We start from the raw sequence: 23,876 nt of genomic DNA, 5'->3' as shown, positions 1-23,876 counted from the left end.
GAGCATTTATATTTAAAGACATTTATATATACAGTCCTTGGCAAAACAAAATCATATCGTTCTATACTTGTAGGTACATATATGGAAAATATTGTGCAGGAAAATATGATTTTGTCTTATACGACACGTTTAATGTCTTTAGATATAATGAAGCCTTACTACGGTAAAACCCGTCGTAATAAGTGGGACATACACCTCATAGCTACAATTAATTATATTGAAGAATGGACCTACAAATACCAATAAATTATATTCCTTAGCCATTTCGTAAGAACTTTGACCCTAACGTAGATACAGTAGGTACATATGTACACAATGGAAGCCTATTTATTATATTATAATTCAAATGCGGCGGTGACACAAGCAACCTTATAAATTCATGAGGCCAACGCCATATTACAAGATATAAATTTTCATACGTGTTATGAATTTAAATTCTCTTTACGATAGGGTGGGGTTGGTATGAAGATAGATGCTTTCTACAAAATGTGTGGTAAACTTTTCTCGCGGTAACATTATCGAAATTTTGACATTTTTCTTTTTATTTTTATAAGTCAGACATGTTTGAATATAATGAAAAATATAGGAATGAAAAATTAGGACATAGTCGGCAAGTTCACAACGAGATTCTACTTTTTCAGGTCCCAAGTGCGATTTCTCCATAAGCGGAAATGGCGAATATTGTGAAAAGTGGAAATCGAGAATCTTAAATCATTCAATTTTAATATAGTTTTTGAATTTGCGAAGTTAGGTCATTTTCTTTGTAGGTATATTTAATTGTACCTTTAATTTAAGCAATGAAAAGTAGAAATTATCTTATTTAATACATGCCTTTTTTATGAATACCTCCTTATTCAGAAGTAAGACGTCTACCCGAATCGTATGGTTAGGTCCGTTAAGTGAGGTAAGAGTTACGAAATAGAGTTAAGAAGTGTAAAGGAGCCCTAACTCAGTGAACTTGTGACGGTAGTACCATTCATTACATTGCATTCAAAAATATTCTGTAAAGAATCTACTTTAGATAAAATGTTTCCATTTTATTGGCTCTGAAGTAGATACTTATTTCGTATTAAATTAGTAGGTATGAAAACATTGGATTATCTTTTGATTTTTCTTCAACCCAAAATTAAAATAAGTATTTCTTAAAAAGTATTGTTTTTTTCTTAGGCGTATTACAAAAGCAGCAATCGTATCGATTACTTACATGCATCATACCCACATAGCTACCCCATAGACATCTATAATAATCTTCATATATCACTAGAGTACCTGATGCCTGAGTTCGTCACAGATGCTTCCTTGCGGACTAAATTGGAATGTCTCATTTACGTGACTCTCCTTTACAACACGGAGAAGATGGTGCCTTTCAGATTTTAATCACGAAAGGCTCCATCTTCAAAAAGTTCTGAAAGTCTCTCTGAAAGTTGCAAATGTCCATAGGCGGCGTTGACTACTTTCCATCAGGTAGCACGTCTGTTACGTCACGTCGTTAGAGTAAACTATAAAAAAAGAAAAAAAAGTTGCTCTATACGTATTAAGGTAAAAGTAGAATAATTCCCGATAAAATACATACATGTCTACCATTTGACACTCATTCAATCTGCATCGCGTAAAATCGATTACCGCATCGGAAACGGAAATCGATTACAGACGTCGTGTCTGACGCAAATCGATTCTAGTTGTCACCTTCACGATGCAATCGGAGTTAACGGCGATGTACTCGTAATTGATTCGCTTTTAATTTTCGAACGCTGATTGTCAATTTGACAGGTGTCAATTGAAATGAGTTTTGACTTGTAATTAAAATGGAAAGCGAGTTATAGTTTAAATAATTAAGTTCTCATATGACTTATTATAAGGCATTGGCTATACTAGCCTATAGTGGTTGAGAAACTCGGCCCCTCGATCGGGGGTCCGATGTTCAAATCCCAGGCACGCGATCGAGGCACCTCTGATTTTTCAAAGTTATGTGCGTATTAGAAATTAGTTATCACTTGCTAAACGTGAAAGAAAACATCATGAGGAAACCTGCACACCTGAGAGATTTATAAAATAAAAACTCAAAGGTATGTGAAGTCTACCAATACGCACTTGGCCAGCGCGGTGGACTATGGCCTAATCCTTCTCATTATGAGAGGAGACCCGTGCCCAGCAGTGGAACAGTAATGGGTTGATGATGATGACTTATTATACATCTAAAATTATTACCGACACGGTAAAAGAGAGAAAGAAAAAAATAATGCTATTGCGTTTTATATTATTTTTTTAACAACTTTCGGGATTTATGTTGAAATATGTCGTAGGTGATCTAATGACGTACTGATTGGCTTATTTATTTTTGACTGGATTTAAAAATAGCTTCTACTGTATTTTAAAAATAAATACATATCTACTTGGAAAGGTACAACCGGAGTTATACTAGTACTAGCTACTAGGTATATATACAGAATTGATACTTTGGAACTGCTGCAATAAATATGTAGAGCATAAGCAAAATATAATGTATTCTAACCTACTCTACATTATTTTAATTTGTAGGTACCTACATGTTGATGTTTTATAGGTAGGTAAGTATTATTTCTATATAGAAAAATGATATTAAAATTAGCTATTTTATTTGGATATGAAATATTTCGCGTAGAGCAAGAACCTTAAGATCAAATTCCAACAGGTCAAAAGTACAAAGAAGGTATTTTACCTTTTTGCTGCGTAATAAAATTTATAAATATAATTTAATTAATTTAGACCTTGTTTACCTACCTGACAATAATAAGTGTTTACCTACTTGTCAATAATAAGTAATACTTTTTCGCTCAAGTGAAAATCCTATACAAATACGTAAGAAGTAAATTCTTCATAATTAGCGTTTACCTACATAATAATAGCAATTGACAAAATAACGCAATGATTACTCCATCAACCCCATCTTAGTACGCAGCACTCGTTACGTAGCGCATACCTATACTAGAGCTATAGGGTAGCGAAACGTAGAGCGAACTCTTGATGCGCAAAGCACCTGTGCTACAGAATCCACTGACAGACAAAGACGCAGATAACGGGTATCATCCCATTGGTGCATCCGTCGCGAAGCCCCGCCCCCAAGCCGCCACAACCAATCACGACCGCCCGCACAGATCTTGAACGTTATCTAGTTGTCTGCTGTCTCACTTGCCACTCTCGAGCTATTTTCAGACGTTCGAAATGTGAAAATGTACATAGAACACTGAAACGTCACGCGAGGAAATTACGTTTCGATTCGCATGAGCACGCGTTGATACGTTGTAACTTACTGTGGTTCTTGAGTATATCTAATGTTAAGTATTATTAATAGTAAGTCTAACTTTATCGTATTTACTTCGATTTAGGTATTTCATATAGACTCTGCATACATACAATTACATTTTGTCTTTATAGTTTTACATTACACGTTGCAGTTGCAATGTATTTTATTTTGTTAATTTTTTCCCAATGAAATGTTTGAATACATGCTTTTACTATTTCTGTGCCTACTCATCATACATTTCTATAGAGGTCTATTTAAAAACATAAAATATAGTATCATAGTTGGAATGCTTGGGTATTCACAAATGAAAGGACCCTATTATTGATATAGTAAGTCGTACATACTGGAATATTCGATCAGGTTGTTTAAACAATGGGTGCCTTGTCCGATGGCCACCCACGTTGCACGTTCTGGTACCATTAATTAATAAAGGTCGTAATTACAAGGGTTTATCAAAGAATCAATTGTTTTAAACAGTTCTTGACAAAACGCCTTAGTTTTGAAGTTATATCTATGATAACATAGTAGTCTCAAAATTTAAATCTTAAGAGCAAATACTAAAGCCTTAACGAAGAAATTTATAAGCCATTACTACCGGTTGTAAGCGTCGCATAGAACAAGCATTCATTGAAAAAATCCTGGAGTATTTTCAGCGGTAACCTTGTGCGTCCCCGAAACCGTGCGAGAGAGAGGGGTGAAGAGGGGCGCGGGGGGTAGGGCGGCCCGGGCGAGGGATTCGGGATTCTAGGGATGAGCTGCTCTCGCTTCCTCCCGTTACTCTGGCACCGTTCGTCGCGGCCGGCGCACATGAGCCGGTGTCGGATCTGAATCGCGTTTTCGCATCCCTAAGGCTCCACTCCAAATTCGAATTACGCGCTCGAATTGACAATCTTTTCTTTTAAATTTAGAATTTCTGTGAAGTGAAGTAATTTTTGTTTTTCGGTTTCTATTTATTGTTTATTAGTAATATATCAGGTTGACCTAATTTGATTTGGTCTTATAAGAGTTAGTATGCAGTGGGTTCGGACAGTGGACAATTGACGTTGAAACTAATGTTGTAAACGTTCTGAAGCAATACAATGAAGATGTCTGGTGAGTGGATTAGATGATGATTGTGTCATCATTGATTATTATTGGTGATTAGAATTTTTTGTAGAGATACAATCCGATTATATTTTAGTACGGAGGTTTTACGATAATAGGATGTTTTATTTATCTAACTTGTAGTCAACGTTGTTTATTGGCCTTAATAATATTTTTATTTTGATTACCAAATATTTTTAATTGTATTTTTACATGTTTATTAAGGCCTTATTTTTGCGAAATATACGTTGAGCTTTGTGTTAGATTATTATTAATTCATTTATTTTACACTTTATTATAATATCCGTATGAGGTATTACAACCAACTACAGATAAATGTGGGTTTTCCTTAATTTATCTTATATTTGTAATTTAATTAATAATTGTTTTTACGAAGTCATTCATTGATATAATAAACTAAGTTATGTTTTATTTATTATTATATTACTATTTAATTATACATATTTCATGATATCTATATTAGTAATAATTATTTATTTCTAACTAAAACCCTCGATACCTAAACCACAAGAGCTCGTTCTATTAGGCAGACACATGCTGTATGAAAAACCCACTGTATTGATAGTTTTAGATTATACCTATAATTGATAAATCAGTTAAAACCCTGTGTTGAGGTTTTTGGACCGTTAGAATAATTTTGGCTGCAATGTAATTAGGTTTTAACGCGTGGACCATGGTAGAGCTAGAATTTCCCAGTAATAATAATTGGTTGATATCACGGGATTTTTCAGCAAAACTGCGGTTTCACTGGGTATGATTGTTTCATGTAATTTTATAGGATTGTAACAATTTTGTTGCAGTTATGTGTTGATCGAAATAGATATAAAACTAAATTATTATAGGTACTGACGGTGATAATTATTTTTCGTAGGTAATTACGATCGTAATCAAATAATTCTTAATTAAAACTCATAATAGGTACCTATTGTAGATATTACATTTCAAATGGCATGGTTTTATCATAAACTTTTCACAATACCTATCTTAGAGGTACCTATGTGAGTAGGTTTAATTATCATTAGGTATAGATAATTTGATGACCCACGTGGTTATCATACCATTTCGACTTGCCGGGTTCCGTGTTCGATTCCCGGCCAGTTATCGTAATTGTAAAATTAAATGCTATCTTGATGACTATATATCTGGCATACTTGTCTGGAATTTAGCTACATACAAAGTTCTTCTTTTGAGATCTACCTTCAATTGAGATCTACCTTCGATTGAGATCTACCTTTATTTCGCATTTTATCAGTTTCCAAGCCTTTTCCCACAACTAAAGAAGACACAGAGCAAATTTTACAGCTGTCCAGCGGTTTTGGAAATATCTGTTTATCTATGTAAATTGTTAGTTTGGTAGAGCTTTCAAGGGCCCAATAAATATAAAGTATTTATGCACACATCATAAAAAAGGGCTAACCGTCTCGCTATCTTGCTATCTTTTTCTGTTAAGGGTGTGCGAAATAGAAAAAAAGAAAAAAGGAAAAAAGATTATTTATCTGTGGTGTGTTACAAGAGTGTCAGCTTTTGGCGGCCGCCGCCGGGTTGAAAGATTGTTTGTTTAGAATGTTTGAAACAGGTTTGATTGGTAAAGGTTTGTTTACAGCAATGATGTGCGAATACGGTTTTTATCTGCCCCAAACTGTTTGCGGTTTAGGGATTACATTTGTAAAGGTGTTGTAGGTGTAGTAATATTGTGTAGATGTTCATCATCATCAATTATTGTTTCCACTGGGCACGGGTCTCCTCTCAGAATGAGAAGGATTAGGCCATAGTCCACCGCGCTGGCCAAGTGCGTATTGGTAGACTTCACATATCTTTGAGATTTTTTTATACATCTCTCAGGTAATGCAAGTTTCATCACGATGTTTTCCTTCACCGTTTAAGCAAGTGATAATTAATTTCTTATACGCACATAATTTTGAACCTCGGATCCCTCGATTGAGAGGCCGAGTTTCTTAATCACTAAGCTATCACTGCTATTATATAGATGTAACTAGATTGTAATGAAATTACCTTAAGATATAAAGAATAACGTTGGATGAATGCAACACTTACTCATTTATCTTTCAACATCAACCCATTACTGGCCCACTGCTGGGCACGGATCTCTCAGAATGAGATGTTGTTAACCCTACGTTATCTTTAATACTTTAAAAATAGTAGTAACATAATAATACATACATACAAAGTAACAACTATTTTACAATGTAAAGATTAATACAATAATCTATATTATAATATTATAAGGAGGAACACTTTGTTTGTTTGTTTGTTTGATTGTAATGAATAGACTCAAAAACTACTGGGACGATTTTAAAAAAATATTTCACCATTCGAAAGCTACATTATCCACGAATAACATAGGCTATATTTTATATGAAATATATTTGACAAATAGATTTTGAGGCGGTACAATGTTTGCCGGGTCAGCTAGTTGCATATAAACCACTTAGAGTTGGATTATGGTGGCACAACCGCCTCATATAGGTATGTTTACATTGCTACTTATAAAAGTAGAGTAAAGCAATACTATGTGCTTATTTATGGAAGTTGTCAGGGAATTATGTAGTTCTGTGCACGACAATCATATCCCTCCTCCATACCTCAGGCATAGATAAGTAAAGATTACTCACACCTAACAAGAATATGTAACCAGTTTTGATAATTAAAATGTCACTGATATCTAATATTAAAAAATGTAATTTTCAGAGCATTAGGAATTAAACGATATTTCTCCGCACTTTTTCTTCGATTTCGTGTTGTTTTTGCACCACTTAACTGCATATGTCGGCATTGTTCCGCGTAAATTACACCATGACGGTCGGAGATGTAATGGGAAAACAGTCATCCATTTTACGTATGTGTGCCATTTGTGGCTTCCTTCAATTACAAGGTGAGATATCTATACTAATCTATGACCTCAGGTAGGATTTTAAACTTATCAAAGATAACAGATGTTCATGAATTATGTCATCACGTTTGTTTTCTACTTCAGGTTCATAAAAAACAATAGTTATAAGTAATATAACAAAGGTTATTACGACTGATTTCCAGTGAATACCTACACATTTGACTATTCATAATTATGATAAGTTTAAAAATTATTCATTAAACGAAAATTATGGATGGCGTCACTGTTCGCATTGTCGTTGTCGAGATAACCTTCATTTAATGAGGAGGTCAATTTTTTCATATAAAAGTCAGTTATTGCCTAATTTGAATACAAATGTATAAAGTCAAAACACCTACCTATCAAATTAAATTTTATCGGTCATATATTATTTGAATCTATAAGAGAGGTATTTTAATTTACCTACTACGAGTATATTGAAAACAAAATGTCTTTGCTTTTAGGTAATTTAATAACCTTATTGTATTATATGTCGATAGGTACCTACCTATATTTGGAAATTTTACAATATGGTAGATTAAATGTAAAGTTTAAGCTACACTTTACTAATGATTAGTGAGATATGACTTAGGTACTAATGATTAGTAAAATCATTGTAGAAAATTCCTTAACACTGTGATTCTTAGGATGTAGAGTATTTAAAGTTATGATGATAAATTCCATGAACATTTGTAATTGATTATAAAGTACAGGAATCCTAAGTTAGATTGTTAAATCTTAGATTAGAAGGGAACTTTGACTTTCGGACTTGCCACACTGTTCAAATCAGAGATAACTAAAGGCTACTACTGCTACTGTACTGTACTGTACTGCAACTGTAGCTTCGAAGGTGGTAGAACCCTTTGTGGTTCAACTCCGGCTGCACCACCGCCACATCTACTTCTGCCTATTAATAGTTGTGTTAGACGCTGCTGTGTTCCGTTTTTAAGAGTGTGGTAAGGGTGACATACTTTTCCAAGGCGTTCCAGCTTAGTCCTCAGAGGTAGTGGCGCATCTGTGGCCGAACTCAGGTAGGAATATGTAATCCTATCTGGCAGTAGCCACTTACCATCAGGTGAACTGCATGCTCGTCTGCTATTCCTTTATTATAAAAAAAGCTTCACTTGAATGTTTATAGAGTACAGTTTGGTAATCAATAGTGTCTTCAAAGTCTCCTATCCGTACGAGGCCAGCGTAGTGGATTAGGACTTGGACTTATTCTAAAAGAAGAGTATTTACCTTTTTCTGTCTCATGACAGCAGTGTTAGGCACACAATGTTCCGAGGCAATCCAGCTTAGTTCTTAGAGGTAGCGCCGCAGCCACTTACCATGCGGTGGACTGCATGCTCGTCTTTTACTCATATATTATATAAAAATATGCAATAATAGGTTGAAATTATTTATATTCGACCGTGGTAGTATAGCCTGTATTGCGGAAAGACACACTTAATTTACCTACAACTTTGTGACTGTCTGGTATAAGAATATATTAGCTTTGTATCTGTGTTTCGTAAGTTAGAAAGCGGACTTTCTGCGAACACTATTCAACGGTCGTCAAATGAATTCCTATTTAGCGTCGTATCTCTGATGAAGCATGCAGTTTGCATGCGTAGGTACTTAAGTTTAAGGCTGGCTACTCATTGGCTACTTTCGCTCAAGCTACTATTGAGCTACCGGTAGCTTTAGCGTTTAATTAACGGTAACGTGACTGTCACGTGACAAAAATTGCTCATTAAGTATTAATGACAGTTATTGATAGTAGCAATGTTTTCCTTATTAGAGAGCGAAATGGTCCGATTTTTAGTAAGCAGAAATGGTTAAATTTTGATCTTTGGTGGCTAGATAGATTCATTTTTAATAACGGGCGTAAGAATTGTTAAACGCGACTGTTGAAAGTTGCTCGGCGACTATTTAGTAGCTTACGCGTAGACAATCGACTCTCGACAGATTTTGGAATAAAATCAAACATAATATGTCGTTCGTCGATCGCTTAAAAAATAAATTGAATAGTGACGCGGCAGCGGCTTAAGCAACTGCTCAGTAACTTAAGCGACTCTGGTCGCACGTAGCTGTTCACGCGACAGTCTCCAATGAGCGGTCAGCCTTAACACATTTGGAAGTTTAAGAACTTCGTAAGTCTCAACTCTATTGTAAAGGCTTAAGATGATATTGTGAAGGTGTCTTTGTATGACAAGTTTTATGGGGAGCGTTCCGGGCCAAGTGACAGAGTAAACCGCGTTATTGTCAGTCGCCGTGGCTAAAACGTGAAATCGGCTTTCCGTGGGGTCTTCGGACAGAGACCCGTTGAGATATCGAAATGTTCATATGCTTTTCTGTCCAAAACATGTTCTGGGACCTTATGAAGTAGATGAAGCAAACGATTATGAAATCTAGTTAATGTTAATGTTAAATAAATGACGGACGTTTGTAAACAACTTCTAACAGAACAAAAGATCCACTTGAAGTTGATCTGACGATATTATTATGTTTTTCATTGACGATTTGAAACTAATGTGTGTTCCTAATACCAAAAAAAACATTAGGTAGGAATAATAGTTTTAACTTAATCACATCATTGAATTGAGCGTTATATTTATTACCTACTTATGGTTTTATATATTTTTAAAAAGTAAAACCGACATGTTTTTATCAAAATTTCTGTTCTGTTCTGGCTTCTTAATTGTCAGGTTTTATTAACAACTCACGCCATTAATAATAAGCAATCTATTCATTTCCCTGCCAAAGATTGAAAGTTGACAATTTATAGTAGGCACAAATTGTCAATAATCTTGGGTAGGTTGGATAGATTATTAATTTAAAACCTCACTTGATTGATACAGGTATTCATGCTTTTGTTTTCATATTCATAAGTCCAGACAGTGTAACCTTGTAAATGAAGTTGCAAATTAAGTGACTGACCGACGCAAAGTCGAGGTGTTTCAGTCATGTCAAAGGGTCATAATATTCGGATCTCAGGAATGAAGGCTATCAATATAAATGTTACGGATTACAGACAAACTATCAGTATTAATATACCGATCAAGAATTCATGATACCTTCATACTAAGAAAATTTTAAAACATACAACCACACAAAAGACATACAATGTTTGTGGCGTGCTTTTTCACCGAGTTTAAAGTGCTTTCGTGAAAACTAATAAGCATAGTAGAAAATTAATGATTAGGTGCTAGTATGATTATTAGGTACTAGGTAATGATAGGTTAGTTTTACTTTCAATGAATTGGAATGCCATGTTAAAAAGTTATTCATAATGTTTTCAAAGATAAATTCTAACTAACCCACACTTGGCTGACGATCGAAATCTCAATCTTTTTACGAGAATAGTTATTCCCAGCAGCATAAATTTACGATATTTTATATAATTGATGATCATCATGGTGTTCACACATATCTATTACAGTTATGATAAACACACCTATAACGAAAGCAGTAAATGTAACAAAAAAAATAAAATACTAAACAGATCACGACGACTCCATCGATTTCATGTTCCGCGAACGTTATTTTTAAACTGGCGCGTTTAGCGGAAAGCGAAGACTTAACGACGGCGCGTCCGCATTGTCCGCGCACGCAGCGTTCGATACATGAACCGCAACGGCTAATTTGAATTTGAAATTCGAATTTTACGACACACATAAGCGTGACTGTCAAAACGATAATGCAGTCACTTAACGTTTTCTTCGATCGTTTTCGAATGTACTAATTTAACGCGTGACAAACGAGAGTAAACGGTGACACAGTAACACGAGTTGTAAAGGTGGCTCGGCCACTATCATGTTCCTCCGATAATCTCTTATTAGATAAAACAATAGAAGTAATATTATTGGTTACACACTACTTTAAAACAATAGAAGTAATATTATCTAAGAGATTTATGTGAAGTCTACCAATACGCACTTGGCCAGCGCGGTGGACTGTGGCCTAATCCTTCTCATTATGAGAGGAGACCCGTGCCCAGCAGTGGGACAGTAATGGGTTGATAATAAAAAAAAATTGGTTATACACTACTTTCTAAGTGGTCATTGTAAGCGGAGTTAGCTAGTTAACTCAAGTACCTACCTATGTCTAAAATTACAGTAAGGGCCAAATTTCAAGTTTGAGATAAAAAGTATTTTAGAAACTTCTTATCTTAGAAATTATCACTAAATAGGGCCCACAGCAATGAGCACAAAGCTTAAGTAAAGAGGGGAGATATACGAAAAATCTTATAAGTAAGAAAAATCTAAATAAAAAACCTAAATCACATCATGAAACCGTTGAACATTAGGTAGTCTTAATTGCAATTACTAATTATTAATAGTTTATTGCTATTTAACAATAGGCAAATTTAAGTGTCTAAGAACGTATTCGTGGGTTGTTTTTTTACAACTATGCCAACAAAGGAGTCCAAGATTATTAAACGTCATAAAAAACAAATTGATAGCGACAGGTGAGCTGGCATAGCAACGGCGCAAAGGACGTACCGAACTGGATCCACAGATCCCTTTAGACTTTTAACATCCTGCGTATTGTGCGGAACTGCACTTTGTGATGTAAAGCAGTTATCATTTAACCGCATTGTATTAGACGCATATCGAGCGTCTAATTTTATAGCGTTTTTTTCAACGCCACGTGCGTGAAGACGCAGACAAGATAGGGGTTGTTTTAACAAGTTTATTAGCAGTAATGGGGTGGGTTATGATTTATGGAGTGTCTCTTTCAGCTGCTATTTGCTAGGGGATGCGCTATTGACACGCGTACGTTTTGTCGTGTGTAATGAATTTGTTTTCTTCGTAACGTGTAATTTGAGCAATTTGTCATACTTTTTATTTGTACTTCGTTTTTCGACAAACTTTCCTTAATGTACTGACGTTAACTATTAAGTACTTTAACAATAGACTATTAATATGCTTAAAAGACATACTAAGTTTAGTATTTTTTATTTATAAGTCTATGGCTAAATTAATGAAAAAAAGATAAAACAGTCTGATATCTTCATGTCGTGGATTTGCATTTCGGAGGGATGCTCTGAGAGACAAGAGACAAGCGGAAACGCTTTGTGGCGAGCGGAAATGAGGCATAATGCGATCACCATCTTGCATTCCACGCTTTTTGTCTCGCAAATAAGTCCGACCAACAGGTTTGCGGGTGTAAGACATCTAAGTGCCACATTGGCTGTGGAGACTGCGCATTTTATAAAAATTATAATTAAAGTTTTACTCGGTACACATGGTATTTGGACTATCTTGGAGCTAGCTAATAATGTGGTAATAGGTAGGATATGAGTTATATTCAAAATATATAGATAGTTTATATTTCTTTAAAAAACTAGACAGTAGTAGGTACATGCGGTCGACTGGAATAGCCGAATGGGTTAAATTTGGTGAACGCATTCCGTGCTATTTTATATTTTCTAAGTATAACAATACGCGCGTTTATATCTGCCCGCGTTATTTAATTGTTTTACATGTTTTAAATAAATACATAAACTTAGAAAATTAAATTTAATTATAATTTATACTTATTTTTTTTTAACAAATATCGTTTGTTCGCAGCAGCAGACAGCCAGGAATCTGGCAGTCCGCCACCGAGTCCTACCGACTCCGCTACATCCGAATCAGCACCCACCTTAGTTCATATCAACCAAGAAAACATGGCCCCAGGAACTGACATCAAAGAGTACTATGGAACCCTCGACTTCGGCATTCCAGACACTTACTTGCCACCACATTCGGCAGATTATGGAAGAAACTTTCTCCATAGACCTTTAGATATACCAAATCAAAGGTTTCTAGACCCTGTGAAGAGTCCAACGGATAAAGATGACGATTCGAAAGCCGATGAGCTATCAGAGAACCTAGACTACAACTTACCAATCGAATTAGTCTTCAAGGCTGGTGGCATTTTCTCGAGAGTCAATATCCCGAGTGGGACGAAGTACGGACCTTTCAACGGGAAGTGGGAGAAATACCCTCTGGACAAGAAGTACGCTTTCGAGGTAAGTCTTTTGTAACTTCCTATTAATGCTCTGGTTAGTTCTACCTACTAATGTTCTGGTTAGAAGTATGTGGTAAGAGAGACATATTTTTCCGAAGCATTCCAGCTTAGTTCTCACGCGTAGCGGCGCATCTGTGGCCGACCTCAAGTAGGAATACCTAATTCTATCATGGATTGACCAGTAGTAGCCACTTACCATCAGGTGAAAGCATGCTCGCCTGTTACTCCTATATTATAAAAACAAAACTAATTAGACAGGTCGTTGACAACGCCACAATATTTTGAGGTTTGAATGAACCACTTGTGAAGCTCCGGGATCAAGTGTAAATATGTCGAAGGAATGAGTGGTCTTGTTAATAAATTATCCCTAACCAAAGCCTCAGTGTCAGACGTGAGCAGTAAAGTAGTTATTTTATTGATACCCCTGTTCTTTCTACGATTTTTTTGGTTGCATTTTTTCTCGTCATGTCACAGTTCATTAGTGACAAGTAGTGCTTGTTTTCTTTGTTTCTTTAAGTGTAAGGTACACACATACACAGCCACTCATATATTGAAATGTATCTCCAAACTTGGGTGGTTAATTAATTTGTAGATTTTTAAATTATAAGATGATAATGATAGATGAGATCTTAAATAATAATAGATAAAATTACGTCATTTACGTCATTCACTAATTTAAAAGCAAATGTTCTCATTTGCTTTTAAATGTATTATGCAAAATTATAGAAAAAAGCATTTATATTAAACAATCGTTACTTATAATTTATATTATAATATAATACTTATTGAAATCTTTGTCCCTCAAAATAACCAGTAAGCACTTTATGGGCATTCTTCTTGCTTTAAATTTGATTATCAGCGAAATTGGCTTAACTAAATCGTGTCGTATTTTAAAAGGCGTTTTAAGATACGAACATCATGTCGAAGTACGCACTCATATTCGAAGGGCGTGTCTCGTTTATCTGCGCATCGGAAGCGGAAACGAATTGTTTGATTTGCACGCGGATTTAGCAGATAGAAAAGTATTGGGTTTCTGCAATATTTGATCCATTGAGAGCGCACCTTTTGTTAGTTGTGGTGTTCATTTTATCTTTCGAAGTAAGAAGTGTATTATTGATACACATAGATTAGTAAAGATACTTCGCCGCCTTGAAATTGAATGAAGCCACAAACGGCTTATTTTCTAGTAAGTTCTATTTTTGAATTCTTAACAAATAAAAACATTTTTAGAGAAAATACGAATAAATAACTAATACTGCGTAATTTACGTCATAAATAAATAATTGTTTCAAATATTTTAGGGACATTTTAGCACGGAGATGTGGCAAAACTTTTTTACGCAACTATTTCCAAATTACAAAACTGGGTAACTTTTCTTGTTAGGAGTGAGTAATCTTTACTAATCTATGTTGATACATTAGATGTTCCAAAATAGCTTAGTTTATTTGCTTACGATTTGGTCAACTGTTTACAACTATGATAAATGGGCTTGATCTTTTTTCTAAAATTATTTCTTATTATTTCGTTTCATAAAGCGTAAGTAATTACTTTCTCTATGTACCTACTCCTTCACTTAGGTATCATTGCAGGTCCGTAGCTAAACCACAATATACAAATATTTTTTTGCTTTAGGTCTACTTAACGATGGATTTAGTATATGACACATAGTATTTTAGATGTCAAGGTACCTACAATGTAGATACTAGTAGTATACTTTGCCGTTTTATAAATAGTTTGAACTGTACTGTTGCTGGTAGAATGTATGTTGAGATAGAATGTATTCTTACGCATTCCAATATTTGATAACATTTTTTTCAAAAGACTCTATACGCTATTGCGAATCCTCTGTTACGCCCGATATCGGATGGCAGTATCCGGCGGACAGATAGCACTTACCTTCGATATTATTGGTGTCTTGTTACAATCAAATTAAGCTATTGTGATCTTGGAATAGGATCCACAGTTCCGGGTTTTAGGAAGGACGAAATTTGTGCATTTTTTTCAAGTCTCTAAACGAGGACTTCGGTAACTTAGTAAGTTATTTTAATCGTAATTTTGAAACTCGGAAATTTAAACTTTAAGTTTTACAAGTTATACGTAGTTAGCAATTGCAAATTATTTGTCTATTAAATACCTATCTTTCAATTACATTTTATATGTACAAAAGTAAAAAAATGTTCAGGTTTTAGATACCTACAAAGTATATCAAAACTTTTTAATTTCATATTATCACGAGTAAAAAATCGTAATCGTAATCGCATGTGAAAAAAACAATTCCTTTATTACAATATATCCAGTTTTTCATTATCTAGTCTAATCTGAAAATAAAAAAAACTGGAATTGACACTTCAATTTGCAATGATAAGCAGGTACTATCAAGCGTCATTCTCAATACTGTAGGTGTCATATTGCAATCAAACCAACGCATTGAAAGCTTTCGAAGCGCACTCGCTTCCGGTTGACATAAAAGCTCCGGAGATTTATTTTGCTTCACTGATTTAAGGATTGGTCAAAAGAATCAAAATTTGCAAATGTATTGTTGAGTGCATTGTGCATTTGATTGCTCTAAAAATAAATTTATTTTTACAAGTATTTTTTTAATATCTTTTATAGATTTATTAAACTATTGAGCACTATGATGAAAACATTACTTTATTTCTAAATAATATAAAAAATATTTTAGTTTATTAAACCAAAAAAATAAAACATATTGTTTAAGCCACGGAAAAGTAGTGAAAATTTTGAATTAACATAAAAAACGAGGACTTAAATCATCTTAATAACGTTCTTCGATAGCGTGAGTTATTATCATTACCTAATAACTTATAGTTAAAACCAATAAGTACTTAAATTGTGTATACATATTATAGTAACTTCACTTGATCTGACGCCTGTACGTGACGCTAGGGTAAAAGTGCCAATTGCGGGCACGTCATTACGAGGTATAACGCTGACCGCGCTTCCGCGCCATCGAGTGGAAAAGCTCTTTGATGGTTACTCTCTGTGACGTCACTTTGTGATTATGTTTAATGTCACTACGTATAGATGTTCTATTGTTTCGATGACAGTGAATAAACATATTGATGTATGGTATTTAAACTACTTTTACAATATAAATAGTACGTATTATAGTAACTTCAGTTGATCTGACGCCTGTACGTGACGCTAGGGTAAAAGTGCCAATTGCGGGCACGTCATTACGAGGTATAACGCTGACCGCGCTTCCGCGCCACCGAGTGGAAAAGCTCTTTGATGGTTACCCTCTGTGACGTCACTTTGTTTTTTGTTTAATGTCATTACGTATAGATGTTACATTGTTTCGAAAACTTTTAAAACATGTTGTTCGAGTTTTTGTTTTACTGTTACTAATTTCTCTCCCAGTAGGACTAGTTTTGTTATTTTAATTTATAATCAGAAGGAAGTACTTATAGTCTCTTTATTTCCTCAGTATATCCAATATTTTTGTTACCTACAAAATAAGAGTTAATGTCCTAAGGCAATTTGAAAACAAAAGCCGCATACTTTGTGAACAAAAATTGTAGATATAGTGAATGAAATACACCAACTCAAGAAAAAGATAATTAAGGTGTAAGTAAAAAACGTAACATACCGTGTGAGTAACGTTTGAAAAAATTAAAAAAAAATCAACCGAATGACGGTAATGTTAACCCATCCGCGTCCGTTGATACCTGCACTTACACAATGGGATCGGATTAATTCAATAACCTCATGTCTACGTAAACTCAAAGGGGTGACACATATTCTTACTTTGCGACGCGGTAACATTATCTAACCACCATTTCACAAGTCGCGATATCTCAATAAAGATCTTCAAGAAAAAATAACAAAAAACATATCGGGGTAATCACGGGACTCTTTATGCGAAGCTCCCGTGTCAAAGTGCAATAAAGGTTGCGTACGAATAAACCTTAATTTTTACTAAGGCGTGACCCCCGTCAACAATTTTTTACCTCAAATTTACACTTTTTTAAAGAAAAAATCGAAGTAAGTAACGGTAAAATTAACAATACGACATGTCAGTAGGAACTTTTGGAATTAAAACTTGATTGGCGAGTTTTTTAGTGTAGCAATCGTCATGAAATCTCTTCAAATTCATCTCTTCCTTTTGAGTTCTTATTATTGCAGTTTGTGTACATCTTTTCATTTGATTAAATCCAAGATTCTCGTCAAATTTTCACACGCATTTAGGAATCCGTTATCTTAAAATGATGTCTTTTGATGACAAGTAATTCCTCAACTCCTTGTTATATTAATTCATGGTGTAATGAGCTTTAAACTTAAGCAGTTAGTGTAGTAATGTCAGTAATAATAATTATGATAAACCCAAGATATAATCTGTTTTTTTGTAATAATAAACATGCACTACACTTTTAATTAGATAACTAAAACATTATCATGAAACATATTTTCCCATAGACATCTATAACCGATACCAAAACGATCAGGAGTTACTTGCAGTCACACAATTAATAATAGAAGAAACTTATATTGGTTACTTATAAAATTATTAATTATCCAAAATTATCGAATGATTCCATGAGAACTGATCATCAAAACAGATCCAATGAATTTTAGATTAGATAACCAGTTTATTACAAAGCCATCATTTTAGATGTCAATCAAATTATGAATTAGTTATAACCTTATTTGCATGCGATATTCCTCAGGGTGCATCTGTGAAATTGATGCGAAATTGGCACGTTATGGATCCCACTAATTATAATTGCAATTTTTAATCGCAATGAATGTAAAATTCTATTGAATTGGTTGGTAATGTTTGGTTTGGATCTGACAAAGGGAATTGCCTATGAATGTTTTATTGGACCCTGTTTATTTTTCACTGCGAAGCGTCGGTGCTCGAATAATTTGTTTGCAATGTTATTGTTAAATCGGAACATCGGGCTGTTTGATTTCTCTCCAGTATATACTGTAATGTGTATCTATTGAGTACTGATATACGTTGCGTATGTACCTATAAAAAAGTAAAAAAAAATATTCAGTATTTTTATGTTATAAATCTAATGTAGTCTGCTTTAAAATGTAGTGTACCTCATAAATAATAAATTACTCCATCTTAACGCGATAGGCTCAGCCAAATAATTGAGTAGTTTGTATAGGCAAGAAAAACATTAATTTAAAGTCTTATATGTATATCCTAGGTTTCGTATTAAGAGAGTATTCATAACTAGCAATATCTAAACGCATATTTAACTGATATTGATATCTAAGGAAAAAAATCGTAGTTGTCAGATGTACCTGCTTCTAGATTGAAAAACTTGACGTAGGTAGGTAAAAAAAATCTTATGTCTTTATATATCTAGACACCACCTCACGATACATATGTCTTTTTAACATGAAACTCTACAGCTCATGGTTGGTCAATAATAGATCAAATTTTAATTAACGTGCGTAACTCTAAAATTTTGAATGTTTTTTTTATCAACTAAATAATTGTTATTAGAAACATCTAATTTTATAACACCCTAATAATAATTCCTAATCGCGCATTTTGAAATTAATTTCATTTTCGATTTAAAACTCGGACCTACTCCCAGTAGCGAACCAGTTGCATTACTGTCAAAATATCTGTCATATTCGTGTGACATCCTTTGAAAATAGCCACCCCCTTCGGCAAAGGATTAGCCGATGCAGCCCCATTACATCTTCATTACGGTAGGCGGCTGACATTTCTGTCTATTGTTGTATTCGGAATAATAAATATAAAAAATATTATTGTTACAGCATTTATTGCCACTATTGATAATATTTATACGATCCGTGATCTCCGCTTACAATGTACAGATGCCGTTCATGTTTGGGATTGTGATCATGTAACTCATCTCTCACCGAAATTGTTAGCTTGTAACGTTTTATTTTGAACATTATTCATTTAAAATTATCTTTTAACATAGTTCTCTATTTTCTGTTTGCAGATTTACGATTTCGATTATAGTTTAGGTATTGAATGATATTTCTTTAAATAAAATCCCGTAGTTCTGGGATCTTAAAAAGCAAAGATGTTTAAATAATTTCGTCAACCCCTGATCACCATCATTATACAATCATTATCAATCCATTATTTTCCCCGTACGTAGATTTCTCAAAATGATTTCAATTAATGCTACATTGTTATACGATGATTTACCGAAAAAATCTGATGTGACTACCACAGATTCAATTTCGAATCTCTAGTCTAGGGCTAATATTCATACCCCTCACAGCCTAAACCCTTTTGTACCTAATTAATCAGTCTATAGCGATTAATCAAGCGAGCATGAAAGCTAATTCATCGTACAACCACATCTTCATTCCTCCGAGCTTGATAGAGTGGCGTTATAAATAACGCTAGCAGAGGGAGCTTCCCCTTCTATAAACATTTCTTTTATTATTAACAAGCAGACACTTATCAGTTAATCTTACACCGTTGTACAATAGCAGCTAATCTCCGGGTGTGATAGGAATTTATCTTCGCCGTATCGACGATCATTGTCACGTCTATCCCCTACAGATACGCCTGTTTCGGAAACATTGACAGTTTGTTTGGGGTCCGCAATGTCATAATTTTTCGGGGTGATTTTGGTTAACGCAAAAACTTGTTTAACTCTAGTCAATGGAGATAGATGTACGGACATCTGATGATTACCAAATTTGAATATGTCGAGAAAAATATCGACGGCCTTATGTAAAAATGTACTGGTCCTACACGATTTGTAAGTATGCACTAACCACGCAGTAGTGTATAAATATATCGAAATCATTTAGTCTTTGAATTTCAAAAGATTTATTAAAAGTCATGTTTAAAATTACCTAGGAATATGTACTTTTAATTATATTGTTCTTGCTTCAATGTACATAACTGAGAGCTACGTAAGAAAAGACTTATGAAATACTCTCCCTCCAACATGCGGTAAGAATAAACGTAACTTAAATAATTCGCGTACAATTGCTTCGAACTCGTAATAAAGTCTCATTGCAAACTTTGCTCACGAGTCGTCTTTCTGCGGCTTCTTATTTCCACCAATATTTTTCCCAACAAATTCGTGCAAAAACAGTGCGGGCGTGCACAGTGGGGCAATATTTCATCTGAGCTGGCCAGAACAATAATAGCCTGTGGAGTTGAAGCCACGGCACGTTCGCGCCACAATGTTAAGCAACCACCACTATTCCCTGATCCCCCACGTCTCTGCAGAATCATCGGGATGCGGATTCGAAAAGAGGAGGCGCGTAATTCGCTGGGATCTTCTTGTACTGGTTGGTCAACAATCGCCAGCATCCGTGTAGACAAAATAACGAAATACCCCGAAAGCAATGCGATATATGCACCGGTTATTGGGTTAGGTTAAGACTTGTTTACACTGAGAACTCGGCAGAGGCGATTGTTGATGCGTGGGATGCCAAGTGGCTAACGTTGGCGCTGTAAATATTCCGCGGTCGATTTCAAAACAATACTCTTTAACAACTCCACATTCAAAGAGATGAAAATACGAGTATCAACATTGATGGATTTATGCATAGCTAGTGGAGCTCGAAGCTAGCGCAGCGATCTGAATGAGGATAGAAATTTTATATTCGAGTTTCGAGTAGTTCTATGATGCTTTTTTTCAAGATTCTTTCGGTTTTGCTTATAAAATGTGAGGTATTTCACGAGTATTGTATTATTTAATTAATCTAAGAAAGATCGCGACTATTAAATACATATATAAAGTAGGTATCTTACGCCCACTATTGATATATAATCCACCCAATGTTTTTTTTATTTGTTCATCTTTGGTTGATAGAATTGGATACATTTATTATTAATAAGCCGTGTTTATCAAATCAATATTTTCTGCACAAGACCCTATGACCCAGAGTTCCAACAAGAAAAAAAAAACGGGAGCAATGGAGAATGATAAGCAAAAAAACCGAATATAACCGAATAATTCCGGCTCCCAGCAATTGTCACCGTGACGACGTCGGTGTCTGTGAGGGTAGTTTTTTGCGAGTTTTGCGTGTAATCTTCCACTTAATCCGTTTTAACGCGTCCAGATGTGCGCTTTGAGTACGAGAATCAGATTGCTCGCTATGTTCCAGAATAGATAACTGCAGGTACCTACATCGCGTAGTTAGCTTTTATTTCGATTTTCCTTCGTGGATAAACAAAAAAAACAATTTAACACTCTTTAAAATAAAATAAAACGAATATAATTATGTAACACAAACATTTTATAAATAAAATAAATGCGCCAAATCGCTGCCCCGTGGAAGTGTACCAAGTGTTATTGTAGTATTTTTAGTAGGATTTATACAAAGGGAACTATATAAAATATTATCTCCATAAAATATTTGAAATATTCGGACAGCTTTCAAATCTACCAAATTATTGGTGTTGGGTGGTTACGTAGAAGTTCATATAAACATCTGATTTTAAAATTTAATGTTCATCGTAATTATTTTATTGATCTTGTATTAATGGTCAGGCAATCAACAGTCAAAATGAAATTAGTAGGTAATATAAAAAAAATGGGGTCAAATGTAGTGATGACGTAAACCTAATTTCCATTATTCTTTATTACTCTGACATGTTCGTGGTCCCTTAACTAGTTCACGACACAATTATCGTACAATTAGTTATTCTTACTTTATATGTAGATACTGCGACTAAGAAATAAAAGTTGAATGAAACATTAATCGAATCTATGTTAAATTGTGTATTTGCCTATGTTTGTTCAAGATATTTATATAGGCACGTTCTAGTCAAAGAAACAAACAGATAAATAGACTAAAAGACAGACAAACATATGAACTAATTTCACAAATAAAAACATTTAGAACGTGCCTACTTATCCTTTATTATCCTCATTAGTTGCACATAATATTGCGTTCTATGCATACACACGGGAAACATACGGTCCTATTATCATCGATAGATTCGTGTTATTCTGTAGCAAATACAAAAATACAATCGTTAGTGGCGAGATCGTTCACCGATCGCCGAACAAACGATGGCGGCTTTTGTTCCTGTCAATGGGGTGCCGATAATACCGCGTGAATGGCACATCACATTTTAACACCTACATAAGCTTCCACCACCAAAATTCAAACAAACCTCACTTATACAGACATAGAGTTTATTTTATAATATATCGCAAATGTGAAGTTTTTTGCGCAATGATATCAGTCCGTGAATATATTGTCGTGTCAGGAATTAGAACGTTTTGTCTTCGCTTAATGGTCGAAACGTGACCGTAAACGAGGCTAATTTCTCAATAATAGTCCGATACAGTGACAATGATGAACAGTGTAATCCTATTGAAGGTTTACGGTAATTTATGTGAACGTGTCAGGGCGCTTCTTAACCTGAATGAAAGTTAGAAAAAAGATATGAAACAAACAAAGGCTTGTAGGTACGAATGGCCTACTTTCCGTACAGTTTTCTGATAGTTTTTTTCTAAAAGAATGCTTTTATCAGACCACATAGGTATGCAAAGTTAGGAATTTAGAACACGGACTAAAATTTAGACAAGACTAATACAAGGTGGTCGGAATTCCGGACATAAAACGAATTTCGCCGCCGCTTACGGAAGCGTTCCGTTGAGTGATTTGAAAAGCTAATTAGAGATTTATAAAAGGGTTTTAGAACGGCAAATCTTATTTGCACGATTATTTGCACGATTATTTGAAGATATGACATACCTATATAAGTAGTTGCCTATTTAGGACAAATTATACAGTTTAATGGGGAAGTTCAAATTCGGCTATACAAGGACGTTTATTAATATTATATAGGTATACAGGCGGTCCAATTTGGCGCAGGCGTGCACGGGATACGGGGAAATAACCGCGCACACAAATTGTTATCTTGTGAAACGAGACGTGTGATTCGCGCAACGACGCGTGACCGCCGCTACGGTAGGAACCGCTCTTCAGCGCAATAGGGATGGGATGTGTCGATATGTTGCAACTTTTATGATAGTGTATATGTTTAGTGCGATCGTATGTAGGTAATAATAATAATAATAATAATATTCTTTATTGTACCCAAAAAAGAACACAAAACAAAACATACAATTTTGGACGATACAAAAGGCATCATGCTGATTAATCCTTACACCGTACTTTTGATTTATTAAAACAGACGTGTCCTATAATGTGCTTTGTTATGTTGTTGTTAATATTGATTCTCGTAAACAGTACCTTTATTCCGTAAAAAGTCTGAGAAATATGTTAGAAAATTTGCAACAATAATAAAAAAAATGAGAAAATAGTTCGATTACTTTCGAATGTAATTTTTCATTAAATGTCATTGTTCACCTATTAATAGGAGACTTGATTGGCCACATTAAAAGTACCTAAAACAAATACCTAATACATACCTAATTATTGATCAGACAATCTTGAACAAAGGTTTACTTCATCGTCTGTCAAATAGAACTTGTTATTGTGCTTCGAAGGTAGTTATAAAGAGTTTACACATACGAGTATTTATCTGATACCGTCCATTGGTATTTATTAATAATATATAATTGCTATTATTATCGGTAATAATTACTATAAAGTTTAGCTTACGACAATAGTAACAAAATTGCATCGCTATAATTT

General features: G+C 34.5%; 1 protein-coding gene across 3 annotated transcripts in view; it reads left to right on the top strand.

Moving 5' to 3' along the window:
* The window catches only part of LOC140753689 (transcription factor hamlet), a 128,484-nt gene that overhangs the window by 78,484 nt on the left and 26,124 nt on the right, over nucleotides 1-23,876 (top strand). The window contains exons 1-2 of one of the 3 annotated variants that reach the window (XM_073088443.1): nucleotides 4,077-4,375; nucleotides 12,836-13,275. In XM_073088443.1, coding sequence (XP_072944544.1) covers nucleotides 4,363-4,375; nucleotides 12,836-13,275 — 453 coding nt within the window. In that variant the 5' untranslated portion in view covers nucleotides 4,077-4,362. Of the gene's footprint in view, nucleotides 1-4,076; nucleotides 4,376-12,832; nucleotides 13,276-23,876 lie in introns of those variants that run through there. The other 2 variants (XM_073088442.1, XM_073088441.1) reach the window with 2 other exon arrangements.

Source organism: Epargyreus clarus, unplaced genomic scaffold (assembly GCF_041222505.1).
Source record: "Epargyreus clarus isolate Ecla_fem2 unplaced genomic scaffold, WU_Ecla_fem_2.2 ptg000027l, whole genome shotgun sequence".
In the NCBI taxonomy this organism is placed as follows: domain Eukaryota; kingdom Metazoa; phylum Arthropoda; class Insecta; order Lepidoptera; family Hesperiidae; genus Epargyreus; species Epargyreus clarus.
The sequence above is the reverse complement of the archived record's forward strand: the minus strand, read 5'-3'. Positions and strand labels throughout refer to the sequence as shown.